At 37.6% G+C, this 26,555-nt stretch overlaps 1 protein-coding gene across 1 annotated transcript; it reads left to right on the forward strand.

Annotated features, from left to right (window-relative positions):
- The first annotated feature begins 1,784 nt into the window (after positions 1-1,784).
- SCCPDH (saccharopine dehydrogenase (putative)) lies at positions 1,785-26,555 on the forward strand. The gene is made up of 12 exons (XM_039883260.1): positions 1,785-2,123; positions 3,658-3,770; positions 5,499-5,579; positions 7,699-7,828; positions 10,207-10,256; positions 16,848-16,978; positions 17,642-17,759; positions 18,545-18,664; positions 18,752-18,808; positions 23,441-23,552; positions 24,777-24,858; positions 25,925-26,555. Exons 1-12 carry the CDS (start codon positions 1,934-1,936, stop codon positions 26,028-26,030), a joined length of 1,290 nt encoding a protein of 429 aa, XP_039739194.1. The 5' UTR covers positions 1,785-1,933; the 3' UTR covers positions 26,031-26,555.

Raw genomic sequence — 26,555 nt, forward strand, 5'->3', positions numbered from 1 at the left:
GCTTGACACAGATTAGGCTCCGTGGAAATGTTGCTGAATGGCATTAAACAAAACGACATATTTACACGTGTCTGATACAAATGCATGTAAATGGTTTTTGAAATACATTTTTATTTTAGAATAGTTTTAGATTTACAGAAAAGTCGAAAAGATAGTACAGAGCTTTCCCTTGTACCTCTCACCATTTTTCCCTATTGTTAACGTCTTACACCAATTCGGTACATTTGTCACAATTAAGGAATCAACATTGGTATATTGGTAATTAAACTCCATGCTTTATTCAGATTTCACTAGCTTTTCTCTGATGTCCTTTTTCTGTTCAAGGTTACCAGATTGCATTTAATCATCCTAGGCTCCTTTAGTCTGCGACAATTTCTTAGACTTTGTCTTTGCTTCTGAGGAGTTCCGTCAGATATTTTGCAGAATATTTACCATGGTTAGACCAAGATTATGAGTTTTGGGAAGGAAGACCACAGAGATAAAGTGTCATTGTTATCACATCATATCAAGATGACGTGCTGTCAACGTGGCTTATCAGGGACCATCTTAACCTTGATCATTTGGCTGAGGTAGTGTTTACCAGGTTTCTCTACTGCATTATCCCTTTGCCCCCTTTCTGTATTCTGTTAGCAAGTCACTAAGCAAAGCCTATCTTCAAAGGGGAGGGAGGAACTCCACAAATTATTCGGTATGTCTTAGTGTAGCCGCCAGCCCCCGAAAAGACACACAGACCACCAGAAATCAGTGAGTTCTAGGAAACATGCTCTTTATTCAGCCAGCTGGGTCTGCCAGGGGTACGCAGACCCCAAATTAAGCAGCCCTGAAATGTAGAGGTACAGGGTTTTTAAGCCCTAAATCCCATTCCTCATTCTGTCTTAAACACAAAGGTCTATTTTTCTCCTATTCACTTCCTGTCAACCCACAGGTCGGGTGTGCAAGCGGGGGTACAGAAGCAGAAAGCTTATTGTTAGAATGTTACGTTCCCATGGGTGATAGCCTATGTGCCCACGGGCGATAGCCAAGCAATAATTTTCCAGCCAGCACAGTCTCGCGATTTGTCTCTCCTTCCCATTTTATGTATTTAGTACTCGAGCCTATACTTATATTAAGGTTTTGGAATATATGGATAACAGTGCTCAAGAAACCTTTGCTTTCTTTTACATTTTGAGGATTTCCTTTACGTCCCAGCTCAAATGGCAGGATAACTCTGGGAGTTATTTCCTCACGGAGCTTCAACAGTAACAACTGTGTCACCGCCATGAAGCAGGGTCCCCGAAGGAACGGGTACTAAGGCGGTGGGGTTAGGGGCTCGTGGCAGAGGCGCTGCAGAGTTGGGCCTTGGGCAGGGCTGAGATGATCATGGAGACGCCAGAGCCCGCGTCAACCCACCACCTCCACTCAGCTTCGCAGACATCACAAGGCCAGCGTGTTTCGAAAACAAAAAAAAAGATGGCTTGGTGTCGGCAGTCCCCTCCGGTCATCAGAAGGTTTTCGCGAACTCTTTGGGTAACCCTCTAGGATAGATGTCGCCACAGGCGCCGCCTTCGGCCTGGGGAGAAGTTGCGAGGCCCCAGGCGGTCTGAGCAGTGCAGGACCAACGACAGGCGGGAGGATGGGCTGCACAGAGCGCCTGCCAGTCACGGAAGCGGATCCGCGACAGAACCACAGCTCCAAGTAGCGGCGCAACTGAAGCTGCCCGGGAAGGAGGCGCGGCCCGGCTGGGGCGTGGGCGTGGGCGTGGGCGTGGGCGTGGGCGTGGGCGTGGCCTCTCCGCGAAAGCGCGCGCGGGGCGTCGAGAGCGCGGCGCACAGGCTGCGAAGACCCGGGCAGCTAAGACGGAGGCGGTTGCTGCGCCCGGTATAAAGGTCGCTGCCTGAGGCGCAGGCGCCGTGGACTCAGCCCGCCCTAGTCCTCCGCTCGCTGTGGGTTCGTGATGGCGACTACGCAGAGGCCTTTCCACCTGGTGGTGTTCGGCGCCTCTGGCTTCACCGGCCAGTTTGTGACCGAGGAGGTGGCCCGGGAGCAGGTGGACCCGGAGGGGAACTCCCGCTTGCCCTGGGCCGTGGCAGGCCGTTCGGCGGAGAAGCTGCAGCGAGTGCTGGAGAGGGCTGCCCTGAAGCTGGGTAAAGAGGGCGGCGTGGGACGGGGCTCGGAGCCGCGGCTGCTCTCACCCCCGGAGCTGTCCTCTCCTGGCCGAGAGGTTCGAGCCATCGGAAATGAGCGTTTCTCCTCCCTGGCTGCGCCCTTAGAGCTTCACAAGCCCTGCTGGAGGATGGGAACAGAGCTATGCTTCAAATAGTGTCTTTGTTCTCCTTAAAGTTAAAAATAATAGTAATTTCTTTCCCCTCTTTTGACTTTCTCCTTTCTTTTGGGTAGTCCCATTGGCGAAATAGTCAAGAACTTTCGTTTCTCCTTTCTCTGAGTCGTCCCACTCTAAAACAGGGAACCAGCTGGAGCTGGGGGGTTCTCGATATTTTGTTGGATAGAAAAGTAGAGAATAGGTTTCTTCAAGATTGTACTCTTCCCTTGCCTTGTGGTTTGGAGGTGGGGCGTTGTTGTGGCTTTTAGTGTTTTATTTTTCTCGTAAGACTCTTCCAGCAGGCTTACCCTTTATCTACTCCTCCCGCCCCCCACACACACCCGCCAAAATTTTGCATCTCTGTTTTGGGCGTTTAAGTATTCTTAAAGCATTCATGCAGCGTATTTTTATATACCCCCCTGCCCTCATGGTGGAGGAGACATCTAATTGAGGACTCAGAATCTTTAGATCTGGCTATTAATTTTCCACCCTAGGTCTCCCTTCTTACAAACAAATGGCACCTGTTAGATTTTGGGGACTACTACGTACTTCCTTGTAATACCACGCAGAGCCCTGTTTATGGTGGAAAAGCAGCATCTGTTTTGTTTCTGGTTAGTGTAGGCTGGACTCTCCTGTATCTGCTGCCACTACCAAATACAGGATCTTGACCAAAGATCTTTTGGTCTTTTTTACTTTTACAAAAGAGATAATTTCATTATTAAAATACAGTCTTCTATTTCTTTTTTCCTGCTCAGTATGACTGTACAGGAGTAGCCTAGTTACCTACCACTTGTAGTGGCCACAGATCAAGTTATTGTGGGGACTATATCTTGACCTATCAAAACCTGATTTACTCTATTGATTCAGTTAATTCCAATTATTTTCTTATTATGAGCCTGAGTGTTATTATCTAATCTGTGCTTTTCACCTGAGTCCTTTTTTGTTCTCGTTATGTTTATATTAAGAATTCTCCTCTACCCAATAATTTTTTCATATGTAATTGTTTAGTTGATGAGAAACTTTTTATAATATAATTCTTGGCAAAGAGGAAGTCAGGACAATCATCTCAGTATCTGAATGATTTTCAAAATTGTTATTTTACACAAGATTGTCATTTACACATTGCTTCTGTTAGATTTTTTTAAGGTTAGCAGTGTTTTTAGTCACCCTTAGTATTAACTCCATTTTCCTCATAGCCTTTTTTGTTTTTTACTACCTGGTTAAAAACAATTTTATCTTTTGAGAGAGCGAGTTAGCTTTCAGTATGTTTAGTAAATTTGCAGTCACCGATTACTGTAAAAAGATCTGGAAGATCTAATACTGTATCAGGGTTCACTTAAAACAGTTTCTTATTTCAGGAAGACCGACACTACCGTCTGAAGTTGGAATAATAATTTGTGATATTAATAATCCAGCCTCACTTGATGAAATGGCTAAAAAGGCAACAGTTGTCCTCAATTGTGTAGGACCAGTAAGTAATCAGCCCTTCTTTGTGTCAGAACAAACAATCTATTCATTTCTAGCAGAATCTGATATTTTATATTCCAGAGGAACATCAGGGCAGGGGAAAGAAGAGTTGGTTCAGGGCCTTATCCCTCTGTGGGGTGTTTTCACTTCTTATGATTAGTAAATGGATCTGACCAAAATCTGCGAGAGCGTCAGGCTGTCTGTGACACCATACTCAAGGAATGTGTGCTGGTTGGTTTATTATTTATAATTGCCGAACTTTTTTTTTAATTGTATGCTCTTTAAGTAGAAAATGTTTGAGCATGTACCCCTAATACACTTTTTATTTATTTATAAATTATATTCCTGTGTTACTGTACAAAAGATGTTAAAAACATATATAAAAACATTAAAAAAGGACTCATTTATGCAGTATTTATTGAACGTTTGTTATATGTAAACTGCATTAGTCTAGGCACCTGGGATATAATGGTGAAAAAACAAAATCTCTCATGGAGCTTACAGTCCAATGGGGATTCTTTGTAGATTTTTTTTTTTTTAATCTATTTGTCTAGTTTGTGAGAGTTTATTTAGTTAAAACCAACTATCAACTATGTGAATGGCATTCGGTTTATATATGTTGAAAATGAATGAATGAATGAGGGTATGTGACTATGGCCCTCTCTGTGTTGTGGAATTCCCCCATGGCTGCCTCAGAATATCTTTTACACCCTATATTCAGTGCATGACCACTTGACGTGGCCTGGGAGCATAATGTCAGACTACATATTAACTATTAATAAAATGTTCTTTTTTTCCTTTGTGTTTTCTATAAAAATTAACATGAATACAAGTGCTAATACTTTCACACTGGGGATTGTGTATCCCGTAAAGTAAGCACACCTACTTGGGAGATCACTCGGTTAGAACGTGGAGAGTTAAAAATAGGATTGAAATTTTGACCTATAACCTAATTGGCTTCAATGGGGAGAAATGTCTCCTCTGAAATCAATAATTGTACTCTGACTCTGTCCACTTATTTCATCAAAGCACAAAGGTACTAAATAGAAAAAAATCTAAAAATGTAATCATTTTGAGGTGTTAGTGCAGAAATCTCAACCTCAGATTACCCAAAGGAGAAGTGGGCCAAGTGAGGGGGAGGATGTTCCAGATAGTAGAAGCAGAAACACATGGGTATGAAGAAGCAGCGTGTTCAGGAAATTACCGGGAACTTGGGACTGCTGGAATGTGGTGATTAAGGGGCCGTGGTGTGATATGATGCTTGAGGACCTTTTGTCACAAGCTAAGAAGCTCGGATTTTAAACTATATTATGTGATATGGGCATTGGAGAGCTAGTGAAGGATTCTAAGAACATATAAAACGTGTGTGTGTCGTGTGGTGCAGAAGCAGAGGTGACGACAGATTTTTTTTTCAGAATAACCATTTGGTATTCCTTTGGAGATGGGGCTAGATTGGTTGCAGTGAAACCTGTTACTATTTGTAGTAAATTATATGAGAGACGACAAGGGTGTGAACTAAGATTTGGGTGTGTAGCGAGGAAGGGAGGAGACCGATTTGATAAAACTTGGTGATTTCCAGGATAGGTAGAGTTGAAAACAGCTTCTAGATTTCTCACCAGACAGTTGTGTGGAGAGTAATGCCATTAATAACAAAAGAGAATAAATCTAATATGTGAGCGCCTTGTGCCCTGCACTGTGCTAAGCTCTTTGTATTATTTCATCCTCACTACAGTATCGGCTTTATGGAGAACCTGTAGTAAAAGCATGTATTGAAAATGGAACTAGCTGTATTGACATCTCTGGAGAACCTCAGGTATGTAAAATGAAAAAGAAAAAACAGCATATTCTTAGTTTTCTGTTGAAGTGGGTAATACTTAGTGCAATTTTGCAGACATAGTTTAGAAGGTGATGACTCCTCCCTTGTATTAAGAGATGGTATTCCATCGATAGCTTGAACGAGAGTGCGATGGCAAAGTCTTACCTTCTGTTTTCTTGAGCTTTTTCTTCACTGCAGTCTCATTTATTGCAAGTCCTTTGTATACAGGATGTGCTGATTTTTACAGCTATTGCATGCTGTAAACTGAATTAAAATAGCATACTGTAATTTTGGAATCTCAGTTTTGTAACTTTCATCATGAATTCCCTTTTTCAAAGCAGACACCTTTACATTACAGAAAAATAAATGTAAAATCCCCTCAACCTAAAAATTTTAAATGTTTACATTTATTGAATGCTTCCCACATGCCTGACAGTGTGCCAAATAAACATTTTATGTTACTTTTTCAAAATTCTCATAGGTATCATCTTTCTCTCTATTTTATAGACGAGGAAATTGAAGCTTAGGAAGGTTAAGTAACTTGTTCAGAGCCCTACAACTAGTAAGTAGAAAAACTAGGACTTGAATTGAGGTTTGCCTGACTCCAGGAAGTGCAATGTTAATAGTTCTGAGCCCCACTACCTTCTTTAAAACCGTAACCTCATATGTCCCTGTAGCCTCTACTGCTTACCATCATCAGTGTGCCAATTTGGCACATACTTAGAGTTTATCAGTTGGTAATGAGTATTGGGAAATACTAGGAAAGTGTAAATTACAAAAAAAAAAAAAATTAATTCAAGGAGTAGGAAACAATTCCTGTCTTATTTAAAATATTCCAGAGCAGAGAAAATGTAGAAAACTTCTGTTATTATAAATTACCATAAAAGTGATATCAAAACCTAATAAAGATCCAGAATATTTATAGGTCAACAATACAAATTCAGTTAACCCAGTTAAAAAATGGGCAAAGAGATGAGAAGAGACAAATCTGTGCATAGGCATTCCAAATTTCTGTAGCTACTCCACCCTCCAGGATTGGGAGCACATAGCTCCCCACTCCTGTGTGGGCTGCACACAGTTAATTCCTTTCAAAGAGCACAGCATAGAAACGAGAGAGAGAAAAGGAAAAAAGAATAACTTTACAGTGGAGAAACTTGACAAACACTTCCTCAGCCAGATATTCAGGGTCAACATCAACAGTGATAAATTGTGTTACTAGTATGTACTTTTGATATGATGTCAGGAAATAGCATTTTATACTCCTGTGGTCTTCCCCTCCAAAACCTGTAACCCCAGTCTTGTCATGAGAAAAATATGAGATAAATTCCAGTAGAGAGGCATTCCACAAAGCGCCTGACCAGTACTCCTCACAACCGTTAAAATCATCAAAAACAAGGAGAATCTGAGGCACTGTCACAGTCAAAAAGCACCTATGGAGACATGACAACTAAATGTCATATGGTATCCTGGATGAGGTCCTGAAACTAAAAAAGGACATTAGGTAAAAGCTAAGGAAATCGGAATTAAGTATGGACTTCAGTTAAAGTATTGATATTGTTTTATTAATTGTAACAAATATTAATGTAAAAGTTGTAATAATAGGGGAAAGTGGGTGGGGTGTATTTAGGGACTCTATTCAGTTTTTCTTTTAATCTAAAGCTGTTATAAAAAAATTAATTTTTAAAAACAGGCAGAGGATTTAAATGACCATTATTCCCTTCTCACATCCTCTCCTTTCCTACCCTCTATTTTTCTATTTATATAAATGCATAGATGTCTGTAATGATGTTCATCTGAGTTATGTGGTTTTTTGCTTTCTTTGTATTTTTCTATATTTATAGGTATTTTTAATAAGAGGTATTTTGCATTTAAAAGTCATTCTCAAAAAATTAGTGTCATTAAGTCAGATCAGTATGTCTCCCGCACCACCTGGCACATGAGGTAAATGTTTGCTGCATAAGTGAAAAACATTTTGACAGTTAATATTTTGCTACAGAGACATATTGATTAGCATTTTCAAAGTTTAATTGCTTTGTCTTTAAAGGTAAATCATTTAATATTGGTCGAGATGTTTCTATATAGTTCTGATTCAGATCTTTTGTCCTGAATTTTTTAGTTTCTGGAACAAATGTATTGGAAGTATCATGAGAAAGCTGCAGAAAAAGGGGTTTATATCATTGGAAGCAGTGGCTTTGACTCCATTCCAGCAGATCTGGGAGTAATATATACCAGAAATAAAATGAATGGTAATTATTGATCAATAAGCAATAGTTGAATATCAGTAGAAAGGCTTCATGTTTGTAATTATGATGAATTAAGATCTGGCCGAGAAAAGAAACATAACTAAGATGGGTAATGTTAAAACACATGCTTTTTTTTTTTCAGATGGGTTAAACAAATTTATTTGGCTAGAAGTCCAAGATCAAGGTGTTGGCAGCTTTGGCTTCTTTAGAGGTCTCTGTCTTGGGCTTATAGATGGCCCTCTTCTCTCTGTGTCTTCAGCTGGTCTTTCTTCTGTCATGTACTTTGTTTTTAATATAGCTATACTTGTTATAAAATGCTATTGACACTACCGTTTTGCAAGATATGGATAATACTAAAAGTGTCCTAAGTAAGGAGTTATCATTGTCTCAATTTAACAGTTACCGCTGTAAAATTTCTGGGAAGAAAAAATGTTGGCAGCCATGGTAAATTCAAACTTGCTTTGTTTAGGAATTAACACATTTTAAAATATAATTGATTGGATAGATATTATAATTAAATGTTTTAATTTTTTTAACCAACACAGCTAGAAAGCATTGAACAAAGTTTTTGACATCTTTCTTACCCCATTTATAAATGGAGACAATTTAAGAATGGAAAACATCAATATCATGTTAAAACAATGGAAATTACTAATGTCATGCATATTTAAAAAGTATTCATTTAGAAAATGACCTAAGACAGATAATTCCAGTACCATATAAACTGTTCTATAGATTAGAAAGATGGAAAGTGTTCTTGTTCATATTAAAAAGTTAACTCTGAAACCAAAGCCCAACAAAAATAGCACCCCAAAAAAAGAAAGCCAAAATCAGTCTTACTTGTAAAATTAGTAGTAAAAAAAAGTACTAAATAAAATTATAGTAAATATCCATTGACATTTTAAAATAATAATATATCAAGAGCAAGGTTTATTAGGAAGTAACATAATCATTACCTCAGAGTATCAGAGTTGAAAAGCTGTATGCCCACCAATGATTTGAAAATTCATTTACTGATTTCAGATTTTTAGAAATTGAGGAATAGAATACTTTCTAAACATCATAAATGTTAGAAAGCAATAGCCAACATCATAATGATGAAACACTGGAACCATGCCCAATAAAAACATAAATTGAATATCTTTAACAATATTTAGTCTTTCAATCCATAGACTTGGTATTTCTCCATTTATTAAAAAAAAAAAAATTTTAAGTCTGTAAAATTTAGACATTTTCTTCATGGTGGTTAGACATATTTCTTGAGATTATTCCTAAATATATAATTGTTTTTGTTATTTTGAATGTTTTTCCTAAGGTTTGTTTAAAAACTTTTCTTTCAGATACCGAAACATAGGAATGAGCATTTTAACAATTATCCTAGTTGATTTTTGATGCAGGCGATCCACATTTTATTATGTACTGCTTTAGCGGTCCTTGTTCTTTCTGTGGACAGGGTTAGATCACAGCCATATATCCAGGCTACATTCTCTTAACAACCCTCTGAATCATCTTCAGTGAGATATACTTTAATGATCTATTCTTGGTTTTTGTCAGACTAGTGACATTTATGTGGCTGTAATTCTCTTCTCCTATAGCATCATTGTTGATGACATGGTTAGTCATTATTTTGTTTAGCGTCACCTTTCTTAGCACCCTGTTTTAATTTTCTCTTTGACTTAAAACTAGGAACACTGTCTCTTAAGAAAATTCTTTAATCAGATTTTGAGAATTAGCTAGCCCATTATGTTTTTCTTTTGTCTTCCTGCTCTGGAAAAAATCCAAGATTGATTAAAACTTAACTGCTGTACCTATATATTAGTCCTCATGGTTGATATTAATTTCTCCTTTTGTTTTGGCATTGGCTTTCTATTTTTATAGTTATTATATTTTTATTTCATTTTAACTACCTTATTTTAAGTATTTTACAAGCCATCACAAAGGCTGTTTTGATAGGTTTCTTGTACTTTCATTGTAAGTCACTCTTAAGTTTTCTCGAAAGCTGTCATATTGGAAAACAGAATAATTCTCATAGATATAATTTTGAGAACTGTTGTTCTGCTGGCCTTCCAGAATGAGTGGGCTAAATTGTTGCCTTATTGGAAGAGATTTTTAGCATTGTCAGTTTGAATACTAGAAAAGATTTTGTCAATACTAGCAGTTAGAGTTTATGCTGAACTACTCTTTCTGACAATTTATGTGGCTTCAGCTGCTTTTAAATATGTTTACAAATAATAAAACTGTTATCAGTTCAGATATTTTACTATATGAGCTTTAGGCTAAGTCAGAGCAGTCCCTAAATTAATAGGAATAGTTTCTTATTACTAGTCTTGGATTAATAGATTTTGTTTGATTTTACTTTTACCATTTTCCTACTCTTCCAGGTACTTTGACTGCTGTGGAAAGTTTTCTGACTATACATTCAGGACCTGAGGTTAGTTTTTCTGTTTGTCAAGTGTTCTAAGTTAATACTGAAAACATCTTGGAACTCTTACATACCTCTTAAAAAATTTAGATTAAATTATATATATATTTGTAATTTTTAGTGTATGAAAGTCTCTGTGTTTAAACTTTGACTTAAAAAATAGAATTTATTTTAAGACAACCGCACATTTCATTGTATTAGAATGAATTACCATGATCCCGACACTAAAGTTTCTGTCATTGTTATGCAATAAATGTCGTCAGCCAAGGCAGTTATTACCTTAGTGCAAGGTCCGCACATTTTTATTATGTGCCTAACTTGGAATTAGGTGCTGTTGTGGCCATATGAGAAATGTATGATAAATCTTATTGGATTTATAGTCTTTTTGAGAATATAAAATAGTCGTATTTCTGGGAAAGGACTGTGTTTATGATAGCACTTTTATTGCCAGTAGTGTCTAACCTAATTCTGTATTTATACTGGAGGCTTTATAAGTATTTGTTCTCTTTAAAAAATATTTATTCAGCACATATTGTGTAGTAGTGCAAATATATATAGTAGTGCAGGATAGTGCAAGACACATAAATGACTCAGATGCAAACCATGCCCTTAAAGAAATCATAATTTAGCCTTGCAGAAGATAGAGTGTTTGTTATTAAAGAGATCAGATCAAATGCTGTAGGATTCTGAGAAAGGAGAGTACATGTAGCTGCAGGCCAGAGATCGAGAATGTTTGGAGAAGCTGGGATACAGACTGAATTTTAAAGCTTGGTGCTGTGGAGATGTGGATAAGGGAGAGGAAATAGTACAACAAAGACATAACTGTGGATGGTGTGGAGCATATTTAAGTAGGAATAATGGTTCTATTCATCTGGATTGTGGATTCAGATTCATAAACACAAAGAACTATATAAAACATGTTAAAATGTGTGGTTACAGAGAGTATCCACCAGAGTATCAGATGAAAGCGATGCGATAGTGGGCCTCAGTAACTCGGGAATGCCTAAAAGAGGCCTTACTAAGTTCAGTCTTAAAAAGTGAATAGCATTGGGAAGGTCAGAAACAGCAGCCCGAACAAAGGCTTAGAAACAAGGATGAAAGACATGTTTGGAAATCTGGGTACCATGTGTTAACAACCCAGCTCAACCAACACAACCGAAAGGAATTTATGCATCAATGGATCTCCCTCTCTTATTCCCCTTGAATTGTATAACCAAACGTCTGAAAGTGAATAGTGTGGCTGAATCTAGACCACAAATGGTAGGAAGTTGCAGGGAATTAGTACAGGACTGACAAAAAAAAAAGTTTATTACCGGGATTTAGTGAGAAAATGGATAGAATTGGAAAAGAGACTTCTCTTGAAAGAGAGGCAATTGGAAAGACTAGGTAGATCTACTGAAGGTCTTCCTTTTGCTAGAAGCAGTAAAGGAGCAACTGAGCAGATGGTTCTTACAGTGTCAAATCAGCAGTCTTTCCTAGATTGGTTAAAGTACAGATTTTGAAACTGAATTGCCTGAGCTTGAATTCTGGTTCTGCCACTTATCAGAGATGTGACCATGGGCAAAGTTGGGGCTTAACTCAGGGCAAGAGAGTTAAAGCGTTCGCATCAATGGATCTCCCTCTCTTATTCCCCTTAAAGCAAAATACAGAACCTTAACTTCACAAGAATGTGACAGAGCTAATTCCCTTGGCACTAGATTATCCTCCTGCCACTCCTTATCTTACCTTTCCCCTTAAGCTTTTTTATTTTACATAAAGATTTGAATTATAGCCTACATGCTAGGTCAAAAAGCAAGACTCATAATCTCAGAGGATTGAGATAATATACTCTAGAACAGCACTGTCCAGTACATCTCCCCACAATGATGAAAAAGTTCCGCATGTGCTATATAGTGGCTTCCACATTGGATAGTTTCGTTCTAGAGCAGGAGTCAGCCCATGGCCTGCCTTTTATGGCTTGCAGCCTAAGAATGATTTTTACATTTTTAGGGAGCTATAATAAAAAAAGAATATGCAGCAGAGGCCATATGTGACCTGTAAAGCCTAGATTAATTTGACCTTTTACAGAAACGGTTTGCCAATTCCTGTTCTAGAGTCTGTTTTAGACTATACTGCAGGTATACTGGAAATCAGTGAAGGAATAACAAGAAAAATCTCTGTATATTTGGGTATTAAGAAAATATTCCTAATTTATGTCATGTCTAAATCTTTTTCTTGAACTGTGGACTTAAAGTATCTAATTGCCTAATTGACATCTCCACTTGAATATTGATAGACATCTCACACTGTGTTTGTCCATAAATGACATGCTGCTTTTCCTTTCCAAATGTGCTCTAACCACAGCGTATTCGTATCGATTTCAGTTGATAGCGATGGGTCCTTCCAGATGTTCAGGCCGCACAGTGCGGTTCTTGCTGCTCCTCTCTCTGAAACCTACCTTTGGTGAACAGAAGTGGCAGGAGCTGACATCCTTGTCTTGTTCCTGATCTTGGAGAGAAATACTTCAGACTTTTGCCATCAAATTGTATTAGCTGCAGGTTTTCATAATTGCTGTTTATCGTATTGAAGAAATTTCCTTCTATTTCTAGATTGTCGAGTGTTTTTAATGTGAAGGTTATTATATTTTATCAACTACTTTTTCTGCATCTATTGAGATGATCATGTAGTTTTTGTTTTTATTCTAGTCTTACAGTGTATTACATAAGATTGATTTTTATATGTTGAACCAACCTTGCATTCTGGGATAAATCCCACTTGGTCACAATATATAATTATTTTTTTATTTCTGGATTCAGTTTGCTTGTGTTTTGTTGATGATTTTAGTATCTTTATTCATAAAAAATATTGGTCATAGTTTTCTGGTGATATCTTTGTCTGGTTTTGGTATCAGGATAATTAATACTGGCCTTTTGGGGAAGAGTTTGTAAAGAATTGGTGTTAAATCTTCCTTATACTTTTGGTAGAATTCATCAGTGAAGTCATCTGGGCCTGGGCTTTTCTTTGTAGGAAGTTTTTTGATTAGTGATCTAATCTCTTCTACAGGTTTTATTAGGATTTTCTATTTCCTCTTAAGTCAATTTTTGTAGTTTGTGTCTACATTAGTTTCCTAGTACACCATAACAAAGTACCACAAATTAAGTGGCTTAAACAACAGAAACTTACTGTTCTCACAGTTTTAGAGGCTAGAAGTCCAAGATCAAGATCTTGGCAGGATTGGTTCCTTCTGAGGGTTATGAGGGAGAATCTTTTCCATGTTTCTCTACTAGCTTATGGTGGTTTGCTGGCAATATTTGATATTCCTTAGCTTGTAGATGTGTCACTCTGATCTCTGCTATTATCTTCACATGGTATACTGCCTGTGTGTGTGACTGTGTCCAGATTTCTCCTTTTTATAAGGACACCAGTCATTTTAGATTAAGGGCCCACCTACTCCAGTATGACCTCATCTTAACTGATTACATCTACAACACCCTTTTTTTCCAAATAAGATCACATTCTGAGGTAGTAAGGGTTAGGCCTTCAAGATAAAAATTATGAGGGACACAGTCTAATCCATAATCGTGTCTATCTAGGAATTTGTCCCTTTCATCCAGGTTATCTAATGTGTTGACATACATTTGTTTAAAGTATTCCATTATACTCCTTTCAGTTTCTGTAAGGTTGGTGCTAATGTTCCTTATTTCATTCCTGATTTTAGCAATTTGAGTTTTCTTTCTCTTGTCCTCCCTGCAGCCCCCTGCACCCCCAGCGCCTCTCTCTTTCTCACTGCAGTCTAGTTTGTCAATTCGGTTGATTTCTTCAAAAAACCAATTGTTGGTTTTGTTGATTTTCTTGATTGTTTTTCTATTCTCTGTTTTATTTATTTCCACTCTAGTCTTTATTGTTGCTGAATACAAAATTAATATGAAAATCAGTTGCATTTTCGTATACTAGCTACAGTTAGAAAATGATTTTTTTAAGGAGACCATTTATAATAGCATTAAAAAGCAAGCATCTAGGAATAATAAAAATTATGCAAGATTTCTATGAAGAAAACTGTACTACATTATTGAGAGACCTTAAAGAAGTTAAAGAAATGGAAGAATTCACCATATTCATGGATTGGAAAACTCAGTTTTGTTAAAGATGTCAGTTTTTCTCAAGTTGATTTATAATTCCATGTAATTCCGATCAAAATCTCAAAACAGGTTTTTGTTTGTTTCGTTTCGTTTTGATGTTCAGCTTGACAAGTTAATTCTAAAACACGTATGGAAATGCAGAGGGCCAAGAAAAGCCAAGACATTCTTGAAGGAGAATAAGGTGGAATGATGCTCTTGGCTATCAAGAGTTTTTAGGTCAGTGTGTTACATTGGCAGAGGGATAACAGTAGGCTAGTGGAATAGGACAAAAAGCTCAGAGCAGTTTGTGCATATTATCAGGAGATGATGCTGGGAGAGTTGGGTATCTGAAATTGGGCTTATACTCTGCACTCATACTTCGTGTATAAAAATCCAGTTTAGGTGGATTATAGACCTAAATGTGAAAGGCAAAACAGTACATCTTTTAGATGACGTATTTCGTAGCATCAAGATCAGGAATGACCTTTTTCCCCCCAGAAATTTATTTGTATTTATTTATTTTTATTAAGATATAATTGATATATTGGTTTCAGGTATACAACATAATGATTCGATATTTGTATATATTGCACAGTTATCACCATAATGGCTAGTTAACATTTGTTTCCATACAGTTGTAGTTTTTTTTCTTGTGATGAGAACTGTTAAGATCTTTTCTATGAGCAACTTTGAGAGATGCAGTTCAGTATTTACTACAGTCACCATGCTGTACAGGGAATCGCTTCTTAAAAGAAACACAGACGGCATTAAGTATAAAGAAAGACTGATAAATTTGTGTTCATTTAAAACAGACACGATTAAGAAAATGGGAAGGTCAGTTGCAGAGTAGGAGTTCCTTCTGACACGGTGAATCTAAACATCACAATTTTGAGCAAAAGAAGCCGAACTCAAAGGAAGATATACTGTATGATTCCAATTCTATAAAGTTTAGAAATAGGCAAAACCACTATACTGTTGAGGAATGAATATTTAAGTGGTAAGACTTCAAAGAAAAGCAAGGATTTTTCTTGATTACCATAAAGGCAGGACAGAAGGAGGGCCTTCTGGGCTATATGAATGTTTGCTTCATAATTTCATTGAATTGTACATTTATACTTTGCGCATCTTCTTTATGTTATATTTTTCAATGAAATAGGGTAAGAGATTTTTTAAATGGAATGTAATTTTGCTTTTTTAATGAGTTATTTATATAAAAAGATATTCTTAGGTTTTTGAAAAGCTGTTTTCTCCTGACGTTTGGAAATCTTTACGTTTGCAAATAGGTCACATTGGCTAGGGCCAGATTTAGAATCAGTTCACAGATCAAATCCTTAAGACTTTTAGTTTTAACAAAACAGAAGAAATTAACCTGTACCCAATGGAAATTATGTTTGGTGTCTCTCTGCCATTTAGTGTCATCAAAGCTATGCTATAAAAACCTGAATCTTCTGATGATTTTATTGTTTCTCTTATTCTGCTTATTAGCAATCAAAAATATTTTCACATCTGCCTTACTGATATTTCTCCTTTCAAAGTCTTGTGACAAAGTCGGTTTTGAATCTTTCTAAATGACTTTATTCAAATAAAGTAAACAACATATAAGGCAGGACATGATACAGTTATGTACAATTAAAATTATAAGTGAAGTTTAAAATGTTTACATAATAGAGAATTAAAAGGCCCACCTAGAAGTCCCGTAAAGAAGGGTCAGCACTAAGATAGTAAGTTCTAGGATTACATCCTCACCAGTGCTCTCTTTTCTGCCACTCATTTCTAATTGGAGTCAGAGGAAAGGGTTGTGGAAGGTATAATGATATTGGAAGAAGGGAAGGCACTGAGAGCTAGCTAAGGGTCTCATGAAAGATGAAAAATAAGTGGGCTAATGAGAGTCTGGATAAGATCGAGCAAGGATTCTGTTCTGGGTACAGTACCAGAAAAAAATTGAGGAATTGGGGAAAAATAATATAAATTATATTAATGAACCTTAAAATAAAAAAAAAAATTAAATAAACTTCTGTGAAAGACATTTATGTAACTTGGGGGCTAGAGTAAGGGATGTTGGGGCAGGTGGGGCACTAAATACCACAGGGAAGGAATAGAGGTGGATGGTCTCTTGTATGTATGCATGAGTGTGCTCAGACCATACCTTGAAAATTTGAGGAATCAACAGAGAGATAAAGATTAGGAGGCTAATTTCGAAGGAATGTGGTTGAGTGAAAGTGATGAAGTGAAACTCAATGGCTTATTGAAAAGAGCATAAGTCATGGTAGGAGGGAAGAAGAAAGGGCGTGTGTTAGTGTAAGTGTTGAATACGCCCGAAATATTGAGTGTTGTTGCTACCTAGCTGGTCATGAAAATCCATCTCAAGATTATTAAATAAGGGATTATGCCTTGCTTAAGTAGAAGTAAAGTATTCTTTGTGTCAATTATAACTTACTTGGTTTTACATATTAGTAATTATCCCTTAAAACATGTTTCTTTAACTCTTGAATTATTTTATTAGGGGTTGTGCACTCATGATGGTACCTGGAAGTCAATAATTTATGGTTTTGGAGATTACAGAAATTTGAAAAAACTACGAAATGAGGCAAATCTGAAACCTGTCCCAATTATTGGTTCAAAATTGAAAAGAAGGTATATTAATTCACATCTATTTTTTGGTATATCTAATCTAAATATATTGTTGTCAATCTGACTGTTAATAAAGTATGCTACTAAGAAATGCCCAGAGACTATTTTGTAGTAAGTTCAGAATTGTTTTTCAAAGATAAATGAAATAGAACTATTACGTTACCCTAAGCTTAGTACTTCATATGTAATCATACACTGGGATCCTGGGGGAAAAATGAATTCTATGACTTTTCACTATCAATATCAAAATTAAATGCCAATTAAATTTTATTCAGTAAAACCACCATCTTAAAGTAATGATCTTATGTATATTAATTAATCAATATGTTAATGGCGTTTAATGTGAGAATTGTAACCTCAGAGTTCAGCTGTCGAATGAGTGTTCTTTTTATCATCGTCCAAAGAAATCAATGGGGTAAAACATAGTTAAACTGCCTGTATTAAATGCCCATGGTGTGAAGAATACTACTGTGTTCACTTGTCATTTGTTCGGGGGCACAAACCGAGAACAAAAGACAAATATCGAAATAAATTTTAACTAAGAGCAGATCTACCATCTTCATTGTTATTACTGCCTCAAGGAAAGTCCTGATTTTTATTCATAAATTTATCAGTTGAAGTTTTGGTCACTGTAAATGGAGACAATGCAACGAGTCTGTCTTGCAGGTGGCCAGTTTCCTACTGCAGAGAACTCAGCAGTTACTCCGTTCCTTTTATGGGAGCAGATGTGTCTGTTGTGAAGCGGACTCAGCGTTACCTTCACGAACATTTAGAGCTATCACCTGTAAGTGTAAATGATTTATTTTAATAAGCATGCTATGTTTGTTACAGTTCCCCTACAGTTTAATGTAGGATTTTTATGTTCATAAAAAAAAAAAAAAAAGGAATAGCTAAATAATGCATGTTTCAGCTTTTGGAAGTAGTGTAGAGCATTTTGCATTTTATGGGGTTGGTAATTGCCTCTTTCCATAATTCAGATCTGTCCTGCTGATACCTTTTTAATGTAACACAACAGCGGCAAGCTCAATACAAGCAATACTGGTTCAGAAACACCCAGCAATCTCTGTTTAGAGTTTCAGCTGCTAGCGTACTCTGTCGCTTTTGAAGAAGTCTGGGTTCTTCTCTCTTCTCTCCTTGCTCTCTCTGGGGTATCATCCTGCTCCTGGTGGGGGCATTACAGAATTGCTCCCTCTGCTGAGACTTGAAGAGGAAACTACCTCAAAAGATAAGGGAGTATTTTCTTATAGAAGAGGTCGTAAATGGAGTCTGCATTCTGTAATGTATAATTGCTAAATTCAGGTATATTATTGGACTTTTTATATACAGATTTTGTGGACTTTTGTGTTCAAGTAGAGGAAGCTAATTACCTTTTGCAGCACTTTCTTTGAAAAGTATGCTCCCAATATCTGGTTTCGAAATAAGCTTTCAGAATATAACATACTCATGAAGTAGAAACTGCTTTTGGTCCATAGTTATGGCTACTGAAAAAGTTATAAGTAGCTAACATCCTTGCATTACTTGGCCTAAAAAAGTAGGGAGTGACATTCTGACTTCATATTCTTCATCTAGGTTCAGTATGCTGCTTATATAACCGTGGGAGGCATCACCTCTGTTATTAAGCTCATGTTCGCAGGACTTTTCTTTTTATTCTTTGTGAGATTTGGCATTGGAAGGCAACTTCTCATAAAAGTAAGTAATATTTTAATGAAATTAGATCTTTAGAAGTATTTTCCATGGTTTTAAAAAATATCACTGACTTTTTTTTCTCCTCTGTAGTTCCCATGGCTCTTCTCCTTTGGTTATTTTTCAAAACAAGGTCCAACACAGAAACAGGTAACTGGTTTTTTTCTCTAAGTCTCTAAAATGTTTTTCTTTATTTGGTTTTTACTTTTCCTCAGTGCAGTGACAATAATAGCTAAGACTTGATGGAGTACTTACTATGTTACAGACACTCTTTTACATTCTTCACATACTTAGATTACTTGATCTTTTCAAACATCCCTTGAGGTAGGTATTGTATCCATTTTACAAAGGAAGAAACTGAGGCACAGCAAGGTTAAGAAACTTGCCCAAGGTCCTATAGCGAGTGAATGGCCAAGCTAGAATGAGAACCCAGCCATCTGGCTCCAGAAATTGTATTCTCTTTACTTCGTAGAGATTTCAGATAGTTTACTCTTTCATTTCCTCCTTTCTACCTCCTCTCTCTGCCTCCACCAAGCTTCTCTTCCCTTCCGCGTGCACATACCTGGATCTGCATTGTAGACCGAATTACCGCCTATCCAGTATCCTCAGCAACAAGACTCCATTGTCGACCATTTGATTTCCAGATCCTGAGTCAGGCCACAGGTCACTCAGCCTTCACCTCCTTTCTGTCAGACACTGTTGCGGGGAAATTCCACCTCCGAGAGGGTAGCAGTGCTCCAGGTTCACGCCTCCCCTCTCGCCGGAACTTTGAATGTCACTTGCTGATCCTTCTACTTTTCATTGGTCATCTCTCCGTCTCCTCTCAGCCCAACTCCAGCTCCCCTCCTTGTTCGCAGCTGTCACCGCTCCTCCTTCGCCGGTGGCTCTGAGAGCGTCTGTCGGGCACACCCTCAGTCCCTTTCTCAGGCCTGTCGGCATCACTCCCATCCTCACCTTCTCGCGCAAAGAAGTGTTCCCCTTAGGAGACTGTCCCACCACCTGTGCTCCGTAAAAAACTTTCAAGCATTTCTTGTGTTGCAGGCACAGGGCCAAGTGCTTTATATTTAGTTCTCCAACAACCACTTAGGTAAAGGTATTATTATTACCCCCTTTAACAATTAAGGAAATAAATTGTAAAAAGAGAGGGTGCTGTTTGCCAAAGTTCACACAGCTAGAGTCTGGCAGCTCCTGGAGTCAGACCAGCCTGAGTCTTTACCATCACTGCAGCTTTGATTGGATTCCCTTCGGGCCTCATCTGTTGATTATTCCTTTTCAATTCTGTAAGTTCTCTTCCTGCCTCTCTACAGGTTCGTTCTTCTCATCCTATAAACACGCCAGCGTCTGTCGTCACCTAAAAGAGTCCTCAACCCTTCAGTTTTCATTGTCCCCTTACTAAAGTCACCATTGGCCTTATAACTTCTGTAGGTGCATTGAGTATTCGAGTCTTTATTTTGTGTCTTCTTTGACTGTTGTCCTTGAAATACTCACTTCCCTTGGCTTCTGAGATCATTGCTCTCCAAATTTCTGCTCTGTTCCTTCTCTTCCTTTGCTGCATCCTCACTTCTTTCATTTCCTTAAATGTCGATCATTCCCAGAGCTCCATCCTTGGCCTACTTCTCACTCACTCTCCCTAAGTGATGTCTGCAGCACTCAATATTTTGAATATCTATTCATCTATCCATGGAGACTTGGGTTACTTCCACGTTTTGGCTATTGTGAATAATGCTGCTATGAATATGGGTGTAGTATGCAAATATCTCTTTGAGACTCTATTTTCAGTTCTTGTAGGTATATATCCAGAATTGCAATTGTTGGATCCTAAAGTAATTCTGTTTTTTTAAATTTTTTGAGGAACCATCAAACTGTTTTCCACTGTAGCTGCACCATTTTACATCTCTACCAGCTGTGCCAAAGGGTTCCAGTTTTTCCACATCCTTGCCAGCACTTGTTATTCTCTGTTTTTGTTTTTTAATTTTTATAGTGGACACGTTGCACATGTTTTCATGTACTTGTTGGCCATTTATACATCTTTAGAGAAATGTCTATGCAAGCCCTTTGCCCAATTTTGCTGTTGAGTTTTATGAGTTCTCTGTATTCTGGATACTAATTCCTTATTAGATGTGTGATTTGCAAATATTTTCTCCCATTCTGTGGGTTGTCTTTTCACTCTATGGATAGTGCAGGCCCTTATCTCTTTGACTGAACTGTTCATAACCTTCCTACGATTTTTTCCTAATCTATCTTCCCATTGCTTTCCAAGAGATCTGTGACACAAATCTGGCCCCATTATCACCTTCTTTAAAATGCTTCCCTGACTTACTGTTATGGCAGCGATCCTTACCTGGGACTTTAATCTCAGAATCACCCAGAGAGCTTTTTTAAAATACATGTCCTGACCCTACATCTGGACATTCTGATTTAGTCAGTGTTGAATGGGGCCACAAAGAGGGAGAGCCCAAAACTGGTGACCAGAGATTAGGGTTTGATGGGTCTGGAATGTGGCATGGTGCTAATGCACTGCCAAGGTTATAAGTCACTGATGTGGAAGTAGGAGGGTTCGAGGTGAGGTTTGGGTGATTTTGGTTCATACCCCTAGAGCAAAACCCCTGTCCATCTCTGGAGATGTGAGGCCCTTCGTGACCTAGTCCTGGTTGACAGATCCATTTTATTTTTCATGCCAAAGCTGATTTACTGGAAGTAGCAGCCTAGAGACTGTTGAAAATTGTTCTAAAGCTGAACCTGCGCCTCTCCTCAGAGGGTTATGATCAGGTAGCATGTGAGCCTCAGATCAATTCCACTGATCCATGTGTTTGTTTTCATGCCAGAACTGTGCTGTTTTGATTACGGAAGCTTTGTAATACAGTTTGAAATTAGGGACCTTAATACCTCCAGTTTTGTTCTTTCTCAAGATTGCCTTGGTTTCTGGGGTCTTTTAAAGTGCCATACAAATTTCAGAGCTTTTTGTTGTATTTCTGTGAAAAATGCCATTAGAATTTTGATTGGATTGCATTAAATATGTGTATTGTTTTGGGTAGTATGGACATTTTAACAATATTAATTCTTCCATTTTATGAGAATGGTATATCTTTCCATTTATTTGTATCTTCAATTTTTTTTTATTAATATCTTGTAGTTTTCAATATACGGGTCTTTTACCTCCTTGGTTAAATTTATTCCTAGGTATCTTTTTAATCCAGTTGTAAATGAGATTGTCTTTTTAATTTCTCTTTCGGTTAATTCATTATTCGTGTATGGAAAAAACAGATTTTTGTATATTGATTTTATATCTTGCAACTTTACTGAATTAGTTTATTATGAGTTTTTCGATAGACTCCTTAGGGTTTTCCATATATAGTGTTGTGCCATCTTGAAATAGTGACAATTTTATTTCTTGCATTCCAATTCAGATGCCTTTTATTTCTTTATTTTTTCTTTTTGCCTAATTTCTCTTGCTAGAACTTCCAATACTATGTTAAATAAAACTGGAGAGAGTGGGCATCTTTGTCTTCTTCTTGATCTTAGAGGAAAAGCTTCAAGCTTCTCACCACTGAGTATAATGTTAGCTGCGGGTTTGTCAGATTATGCTGAGGCGCATTTCCTCCATACCTGCTTCGTTGAGAATTTTTATCATAAATGGATGTTGAATTTTGTCAAATGCTTTTCTGCACCTCTGGAGATGATCTTATAATTTCTGTCCATTTTGTTAATATGGTGCATCACAAAGATCGATTTGCAGACGTTGAACCATCCTTGTATCCCTAGAATAAATCCCACTTGCTCAGGGTGTCTGATCCTTTTAATGTGTTGCTGAATTTGGTTTGCTAATATTTTGTTGAGGATTTTTGCATTTATATTCATCAGGGACATATTGGCCTATAATTTTAATTTTCTTGTGCATCCTTATTTGGCTTTGCCTTTAAATAATGGTTTCTCCTTTCTGGTACCTACCCTACTTTTCTGTGTAATAAACTTCTATTAGAATGTGTACATGTGTGTGTATGTGTGTACACATTTCAAAACCCTGCTCTCCTCCTAAGTAGATTTAATAATGCCCTCCTCTGAACTCTTCTCTACATCTCTTAATTTGTGTCTCATACTGTTATCAGGGATGTGTCTGTGTGTGTGTGTGTGTAAGCTCCAGGAAAGGCCAGAGACCGTATTTTATTGCTGTCTCGGGGCCTAATAGAGTGTCTAACCCTTAGTTGATAACTTCATAAAAACTTATTGACCAGGACTGAATTCTTTGTTACCGTATTTCTAAATTTAATGATTGCGAGAGATATTTGGATAAGTTTTCTAAAATTTAATATTTTGAATTGAATTTTTACATCTCTAAGAGGAACAGTTATATATCTGTGCCTCAAGCCCAAAATATCATCATTTGCTGGCTATTTTTATCTTGTCACTTCAAACAGATATCTAAAATCAGATTACCACTTTCTCTCACCCTAAAATGAAAACTATCTGTAGCTCTTCCCCAGAAACTGCCTCTTGTTATGGTGCTGTCCCTCTTTAAGCCACAGCGTAAGAATCATCTTTATCTCCTCCCTATTCCTCACCAGCTCCCTCCCCCCAGCATCAGCACCAGTCATTAAAACTCACATCTTCAAAAGAATTAACTTTTGCTCCATGCTTAAAGGATAACAGGATATTCTGGCAGATAGAAAATTGATGTTTTTATCTATTGAAAATGCCTCATATGAAGTACAATGGTAGGTTAGATTGTGTTCAGGGAGGGAATGACATATTTCTTAAATAAGCCCTTTGCTCTCTTTTTCTCAGATTGATGCCTCATCATTTACGATGACATTCTTTGGTCAAGGATACAGCCAAGGCTTTAGTCCTGATAAGAACAAACCAAATATCAGAATTTGTACTCAAGTGAAAGGACCAGGTATTTCACATATGGCTTAGGAATGCTTGGGAGTTTTGCATTGTCTTAAGATATAAGGCGGTGTGCTATTACAGTATATTCTTTTTAAAGCTTAATTGTTTTAGAAATAAATTTGCACAGTTATTTAAGTATTAATGATAAATGATTGTCAAGAGAAAGACTGAAATGATTGGTGTAATTTTATCAACGTATCCCTCCTCCTATTTTGTTTTTTTTTTCTCCAGTGTGATTTAAAAATTCTGAATGGCAAATTTTAACATTAATAAGACAGGAGACTGATTGAAATTTATCTGTTTCATTCTCATACTCAGGGACCACTTTAAAGCAGTATGATTATAACATAAATCAAAGCTGTGATCCCAGGTTTCTCTGGAGTCTGTATCACCCTGACATTGTTCTGAGTTGGGTAAAAGTCTTTGCGGTTGTTAAAAGGAACTGTTACCCAACAAAGTTCGAAAACTTACGTAAATTTTAGAGAACAATACAGAGACAGTCCCACCTGTAAATGATAGTGTAATGATCAGTTTAGTTGCTGTCATCCCTGAGAGGTCACAGGAAGTCCGTTTTGCAGTTTTAATGAAGTAAGATGGCAAAGACATCTTTGCGTCTTGCCTTCTTTTCAAATTCCCACCTCAGCTGTTAAGATAAGCTTCCTCCTGTGTTTATTATTTGACAGAAATGTAAACACTAATGTCCACTTGCTTATAGATGCCTTTTAAAGTCGCTCAGTTGTTTTTCTTTAAGAAATTGAGTCTTGTTTTTTAAGTGAAGCTTATTATATGAATAGAGAAACAAGAAACGTAGGATTATGCGTTTCAATCATTGTCAAGAGGCAGTAAAGTGTAATGGGTGGGAGCACAGTTTCAAGCCAGCTGCCTAGGTGTGATTCTGGCTCAGCTGCTACCTAACTTTGAGTTTGGATTAGTCATTTAAACTCCCTATGCCTCACTTTCATTTGTAAAATGGGGATGAAAATAGTACTAACCTTATATAATTGTTAGCAGAATTAAATGAGTATAATAAATTTAAAGTGTTAAAGAGTTCCTAATGTTTTATAAGTATTATATAATGGTTAATGGTTCATTGTGTTGTTAAGTGAACAGAGTATTTATTGAGAAAATTTTGTATCCCTAGAGTTAGATATAAAATCTACCATTTGATTTTTGAGTGTTGAATACATACTTCACGAATACCTTCTTTCTCTTGGTCACCTGTTTTCTGTAGAAGCTGGCTATGTAGCCACCCCCATAGCCATGGTCCAGGCAGCCATGACTCTTCTGAATGATGCCGCCGACCTTCCTAAGGCGTAAGTCTTGTTTTCTTCTACTTTGACGCTCTCTTTCATCTGTGTTTTATTTCAGCTTATTTCGATATGATTTACAGGCATTGGGTCCACACAAAAGCATTTACAATTCCTTTGACACAACGATAGAGGTAAATTAAAACTGTGAGAGGGACAGTTCCTTATTGGTCTCTGGCAGAGGTAAATGAGAGGAGACAGAAAAGTTTGAGAGCCATGTAAATTGGCTTCAGTTGCATGTAAATATAGTTCAAGTCCAGAGTCGACTACTCAAAAAAGGTCCCTGTTGTTAATGTGAATTAGCAGGAGGCTCTAAATGGTGCTGAATGATTTCCAGCTGGCAGTGGGAGGCCTGGCACCAACATGAATTGCTTCATGGCATTCTGACTAGATGATTATCAAGGGTGCTGTCTCACTGGAACATTAGCTGTCACCCTAAAAGTAGGCTAGCTTTGCAAATGAGCATAGGCCCTCAGGCTGAGAAATAAATACATTTAGGTATGCCCTGAAATAGTATTAAATAATAAACATAAAAGTTGTATAAAGTGAAACCTGAATAAATTTTTTCAAGTACTTGTACACCCTTTGAAAATATTTAGCATTTTATAAATGTTTGCCATTACATATAAAGAAACTTTTTTTCATCAAGTGTAAGTCTTATTTATGCTTTGTTAATAATTGATTACCTAAATTTATTTCACTTAGGTCTTTATTGAATCCCCTTGATATGGGGCCATCTTTATAAACAGCAGCAGTTATCGGGTGGGTACCCCTCAGCGTGACCTCAGCGTGCCCCTCAAGCACGCCGAACGCTGAATTTTGGGAACAGTCTCTCTGGTCTCTGAACCAGTCTAGATGGGTTTGCTGGGCACTGGTTTTTCCCTGAGTAATAGCTGCTTGCTCTTTTGGCTGGTTTTAGGAGTGGAAGCACAGCTAGTCCATGTAGAATCGAGAATCGGGTTATCATGAGCTCTGTAGTGACTTGATAGCTAGTCCTTCAGCAAATCTCACTCACAGAGGAAAGTGCTGGCAATGGGCCTGCGAACTGCTTTACCTTATTATTGTCTTACAGGGGCGGGGTCTTCACACCTGGAGCCGCTTTCGCCAGAACAAAGTTGATTGACAGACTCAACCAACGTGGCATTGAATTTACTGTCATTAGCAGCTCTGAAGTCTAAACATTTGAAGAATTAACCAAAGTCATAAAATGCATGAATTAATAGCTTTTTTATTTGATATTTGAAATTCTTCTCAAGCCTGTCTATGTGTGGAAAAGATTACTAAATCTAAAATATGTCACATGAAAAGCAGGAAAGTATACTAACTTACCCTAACTTTCCAATCTTAGCTGATTTTGTGATTTTATTACTTGTGAGAGGGAGCTCATATTTTGCCGTGAAGAATTCACGGTCAGTTTTTATAAGTGAGCTGGCAGGTCGGAGGGTGCGGTGGGTGTCTTCGTCTGTGTTGCTGACAGGCCCCTTGACGAGGCGCCCAGGCTGGTGTTCCTGTCAGACCGTGACCGCTGCTTTCCTGGCCATGCTCTCGGGTGGGATCTTACTGTCCAGTGAGCTTCTCTGTGTTCTGTGTGGGCCTTTACCAAATAAAACTGCAATTTTTGTTGTTTTAGCTTAGTTTTTCACCTATCTACACTGACTGATTTTGGACTTACCTAAGTCGAATAATAAAGGACTGTCAATTGA

The sequence above is a fragment of the Pteropus medius genome, unplaced genomic scaffold (assembly GCF_902729225.1).
Source record: "Pteropus medius unplaced genomic scaffold, Ma_sr-lr_union100, whole genome shotgun sequence".
NCBI lineage: Eukaryota > Metazoa > Chordata > Mammalia > Chiroptera > Pteropodidae > Pteropus > Pteropus medius.

What these genes read in the sequence shown, in the direction of transcription:
- SCCPDH (XM_039883260.1), top strand. Translation starts at nt 1,934, where the DNA reads ATGGCGACTACGCAGAGGCCTTTCCACCTGGTGGTGTTCGGCGCCTCT. An exon ending in AACATTTAGAGCTATCACCT is followed by an intron (nt 17,760 to 18,544) that starts GTAAGTGTAAAT and finishes TTCTTCATCTAG; the next exon opens with GTTCAGTATGCTGCTTATAT. An exon ending in GCCGCCGACCTTCCTAAGGC is followed by an intron (nt 24,859 to 25,924) that starts GTAAGTCTTGTT and finishes ATTGTCTTACAG; the next exon opens with GGGCGGGGTCTTCACACCTG.